General features: G+C 37.6%; 1 protein-coding gene across 1 annotated transcript in view; it reads right to left on the minus strand.

Moving 5' to 3' along the window:
• Nucleotides 1-5,257, minus strand: part of LOC107754185 (vesicular glutamate transporter 1-like) — a 28,220-nt gene that overhangs the window by 9,369 nt on the left and 13,594 nt on the right. The window contains exons 2-7 of the mRNA XM_016570550.1: nucleotides 2,798-3,050; nucleotides 1,858-1,976; nucleotides 1,480-1,594; nucleotides 1,228-1,315; nucleotides 956-1,042; nucleotides 106-248 (exon numbers count right to left, since the gene is read on the minus strand). Of these exons, the coding sequence (XP_016426036.1) occupies nucleotides 106-248; nucleotides 956-1,042; nucleotides 1,228-1,315; nucleotides 1,480-1,594; nucleotides 1,858-1,976; nucleotides 2,798-3,050 (805 nt within the window). The remainder of the gene's footprint in view (nucleotides 1-105; nucleotides 249-955; nucleotides 1,043-1,227; nucleotides 1,316-1,479; nucleotides 1,595-1,857; nucleotides 1,977-2,797; nucleotides 3,051-5,257) is intronic.

Consider the following 5,257-nt stretch of genomic DNA (forward strand, 5'->3'; position numbering starts at 1 on the left):
GTGTTGTGTTGTGTGTGTGTGTGTGTGTGTGTGTGTGTGTGTGACAGAGGGGGATGTGTGGAAAAGTGATTGAAGAAGAAAGAAAAAGAATGCCTGTGTTTGTACCTGCAGAGAGTTGACCAGGCCGGCGGTTTCCCCGATGGCATCCTCAATGTACTTCCTCTCCTCTGGTGAGATGGTTGGGTGAACAGCTGGACTCTCATAGGAAACTAGAATCCAGAAGAGATACCAGAATATCCCAACACTCCCTGTGAGGAGAGAAAAGGATGATAAGAATTATTATATATAATGAAAATTATATATTATATATACACTAAAGTATAAGCTTGGGGTCTGTTTTTGGGGTCATTGGCGTGATTTTTAAAATGTTTTTGAAAGATGTTTCTTACAATCACCAAGGCTGTATTTATTTGATAGAAAATACAGTAAAAATCTGTAATATTGTGAAATATTTTTACAAATTAAAATAACTGTTTTCAATTTCAATATATATGTAATTTATTAAATATATAATTACATTTATTAAATATATAATTTATTATATATTTCAATATTAAAATGTAATTTATTCAAAGCTGAATGGCAAAGCTGAATTTTCAGCATCATTACTCCAGTCTTCAGTGTCTCATGATCCTTCAGAAATCAATCTAATATGCTGATTTGATGCTTGATGATTCTTTGATGAATATAAAGTATAAAAGAACAGCATTTATTTGAAAAAGAAATGTTTTGTAACATTATAAATGTCTTTACTGTCATATTTGATCAATTTAATGCATCCTTTCTGAATAAAAGAATTAGAAAAATAAACTGACCCTAAACGTTTGAGTGATAGTGTGTGTATATTGTATATTATATATTAAAGTGTTCGCTATTAATTGGTTCATTAAATAAACAAAAGTTTTATATAAAATATTATTGTATGTAATTAAAATAATGTGTATATGCTACTTACCATACACATAAAACACTGAGGACCATCCAGTGTACTGGACCAAGACTCCAGCCAAAGGCATTGCAACAACAGCACCGGCATATGAACCTATAACATACAGTTTCTTAGTATGTTTCCTCTTATTAGTGCTATTCACTAACATTATCATCAATGTCAGCTTTTTACAAAATCAAAACTTGATTCAAGGTTCAAATAATCACAAAAATATATAAATTCTATTGATTACAAGGTTTATATAATTTATGGATTCAAATGATCGATAGACATCTTACCACAGAATGCTGTTGTTGCCAATCGACTTCTTTCAAGCGGCGGAGCCCATTTGGCCCAGATGCCGTGACATGCAGGATATGACACACCCTTCCAGTAGAGTAATAAACTGATTTAATGTATATATATAACCATGATGGTAACACACACACAAAAATCCTTAGTGTGATGCTATGTATTGGGACTAATAAAACATTAATATTTCCGACTACTTCAGATCCACACAAATCCACGCATGCACACAGATGGCATACCTCCACAAGCCCCTGGCAAATCCTGACCATGATAACACACCCATAGTGAACTCTTGCTGCTGCTGGGATCAGCATATTCAGCATCGACGTGGCCACAATGGCAAAGCCAAACACCCTGAGACCAAACACACATGCAGTAGTCAACTGAGGCCTAATCCCAATGAAATACCATGCTAATATCTCATCACATGGGGCTGGGGAAAAAAGGTTTTATTTTTGACATTTGCTCTACACACACTGTCATTATATAATTTTATTATAATTATATAATTTTTTCATTATATATGGGGTAGGTTGTTGCAATGCAACAAGAGCCAGATCAAAAGACAACACACATTGACTCAAGATTGACTCATTTTCACTCTCTGATCACATTACCTGTTAGCAGCAAACTTTTGACAGATGAATCCCCCAGGTATTTGTGTGACGATGTAACCCCAGAAGAATGAGCCGTGTATCATCCCTACCGTCTCGGGGTCCCATGTGAACTGAGCAGCCTGGGTGGGAAAAGAGAGAGTCAAACTCCTTGCATCTAACTTATATTCAAAAGCTTTCTGTGCAAAATCTGAGAATACTGTCGCATACCTTGTCAGTTCAGGTTTTAATCAATAAAAAATGATTACGCGCTATTCTTCAAAGCATCAAATAACCTGAATTAACCTCAGTCACTTTTTCTGTGTCATGTTACATTTACAAACAAGGGAAGGGGGGAATGTGAGAAAGAAGTAAAATAATCAACAAAGTAGTAAAATAAAAAATATAAAACTAAATATATAAGTAAGATAAGCCTAATAATAATAATAATAACAGATCATAAAATAAATTGATCAAAATTTGTATAATAATAATAATACATATTTTTAAAATAATATCATTATTAAAAATCTTATTTTCTCTATCAATTTGATTTTCTCAGTCTATTTATGGGGTAATTGCATAGCTGTGTGAAATTCTACAGGGAAACCTCACGGTGCACACTATGTAGAGACAAAAATCTAACTGGTTAATGTTAGTAAACTGGAATTTGAAGTGACCGAGTCAATTTGCATATATTTATGTATGCTTGTATTTAGATATTGATGTTATTGGCATTATTGACATATTGACATAGCATATCAAACTGACAGTAGGCTCTATGTTGATGTACCTTTATTTCTTATAAACCTGTGTTGTATCTATCCATGCGTAATGAATCTAATTTTTATCTTAAATTTTAAAATATGCCCCTTAATAAACTCAGAAATGCCCAATTTCTTCATTCTGTTTCCATTAATTTTCTTAAACTCGAATGGATGATCTTTATTAATGTGACACTGACCACTATGACAGGTTTCTTTCCGTAGTAAATGGTGTGGTCGTTGACCATGCTGACGATGGCCACACCCAGGTTACAGCGGATGCCGAACGAGATGCAGAAGCCCAGGCCTGACAGCATGGCGATGATGTAACGACGCGGCAACCCGAAACACGTGCAGTCCATGACGGGAAGCTCCTTCTCCTCCACCAGCTCCGGGCGGCCCTCCGCTGACAGCTCGATAGTCTCGCCATTCTGCTGCCGTTTCTCCAGGAGTCTGGATGTGGACACAGAAAGTAAAGGCCAACGTGAGTTAAGTTCAAATAAACAGCATACCAGTGTTTAAAGATTTTCTCAATTCATACAAAAACATTAAACGCTGCACTTAACCCCAGGTAAAGGAACGCTTCTCGTTGTAATTTATAAGCAGGGCTAGCACCACTTTTTACACCTGTTCCAGAGGAGGCTTAGAGCCACTTTTGCAGCGTAGACAAACATGTACAGTGTTACAGCTAGATGCAGGGGCGCCACAAAGAGTTTTAAGGGGGGTATGCAAGACAGAAATTTGAGCCCCTTTCTATTTTATTTCAAGTAACGTTTATTTTATTTCAAGTAAAAAAAATAGTTTTTTAAAGTTTTAATTTTAGTTTTAGTTTCGATACCATGGCAAAAACTATTAGTCTAACAAAGTTCAAACATTATTAAAGACAAGTGAACAGTCAGTAAATAAGAACAAATGAACAAATTACAAGCAATAGCACAATAAAGAAAGATATGCTTTAGGTTTTTATGGTGAGTTTTTTTTTTGGAGTTGTTATTCACATCTTCTTGCACTTGAATTGGTTAACATGGCTTGGACGTTCAAATTGGCAAGGTGTATTTGTCCATTAAAGTGCAAGAAGACGCGAAAGAGAAACTCAGTTCGGGGCTCGCTGTGTGTCTTTCGCCTAGTCTTGCGCTTTGTGTGCTTTCCGCGTCTTCTAATGCTTTGAAATTGATTGAATGTTTAATTTTGTAAAGCTTAATAACATGTTCAAATGCTAAACATGTGTGAGCACACAGCAGTGGCCCAATTGATCCAGTGAGAAATCCGTCAACTGTCCCGAGCGTCTTTTCCGCTGGCCCCGGGCTATGCTATCGGGCACCCTTATTGTCGAGCCCTAATATTTAACAGTTTTCCTACCTATTCTCAGTAGGCAGTGACAATAAAGAAATATAAAACCCATCAGAGCAGCTAAACACCGCAACAAGGTAATAGCAGAATAGAAGTTTTAAATCTGCAGTTTTATTATACATTTAAAAAAAATGAACTGGTAGCCAGCAAATTTAAGAGCTTCTTGTCATAAACTTTTCAGACATAAAGGTAATTAAATCTGAAAACGTCTTGTTTTCATGCTTGCCCATTTTTCTAACATTTCATCAAAGTCTGTGGATCGTGCAAGTTCGCTAACCTGTCCTGTTTCTCTGAGGTCGTCATCGCTTATGTTGCCGCTGACTTGAATATAGGCTACTGACTTTTCATACTGTTTTGTCTCTGCAGATATTGTTGCTTGTTTATTGCTGCTGTCCTGTGTCTCTGATAGCGGCCATACTGTATCAATTAGCATGTCAAATCTTTCCCTGTCTGTCACAATCATCTCCAATATTTTGTTTATTCTTATTTGTAAGGACCCAATTCGTAGGGGAAACTTTAATCCTTTTAACGTCTTGTCCTTTTTTATGTTTTCGCTTTTGTTCTCCTGACAGGTGCTTCTTTCTAGAGGTCTGCATTCCCGTGGCTCCACCGGATTTTTTTATTAAATTCCCGAATAAAACGCGGTAGCGGTCGGTAACTCTGGTGTAATTTGAACGGGAGCGGGTGGTCTAACAATATCCCGTTCCCGACGTCCATTTAGAGCAGCATATCTGCGCATTATTCTTATTGACCACCGGTACAGCTTGTGCTCAAGAATGTTATGCACGCGCTGCACGCATGCTTTAAACGTCACGCGTTTTATTTGCGTGGTCTGTGAGCAGCATGTGCATAACGATGCTCAGAGCAGGCTGTACCGGTGGTAAATATACGGCCCTCACAGAACAGGCAGGTTGTCGATGAGTGACAGAGCAGAATAAGGATGGAGCAAAGTGTGGATGCGCTGTCCTTGAAGGACGTTCAACTCGGTTTTGTTTATATTTTGCTTAGCCTATAATTTTACAGACTACACATATTTGTCAGCCTATCTCTCTTTCTTTCAGTAGCGGAAATTTAAATGTGAGATTCTGGAAACGAGATCTAAATTTAGCGGGAACGGTCGGGTCGGGAAGAAAATTATTCTAAGCGGACAGCGGGTGAACAAAGAGTGAATATAGGCTATAGCGGGAGCGGGTGGGTGCGGAATAGAACCTTGCGGGAGCGGGACTAAAAAAACAGTCCCGCGCAGACCTCTACTAGGCATCACAATATGGCAAGGGGCGTAACATTTCCGTCACACGCTTGAGGTATTC

This window comes from Sinocyclocheilus rhinocerous, unplaced genomic scaffold, assembly GCF_001515625.1.
Source record: "Sinocyclocheilus rhinocerous isolate Xijiao unplaced genomic scaffold, SAMN03320098_v1.1 scaffold1063, whole genome shotgun sequence".
In the NCBI taxonomy this organism is placed as follows: domain Eukaryota; kingdom Metazoa; phylum Chordata; class Actinopteri; order Cypriniformes; family Cyprinidae; genus Sinocyclocheilus; species Sinocyclocheilus rhinocerous.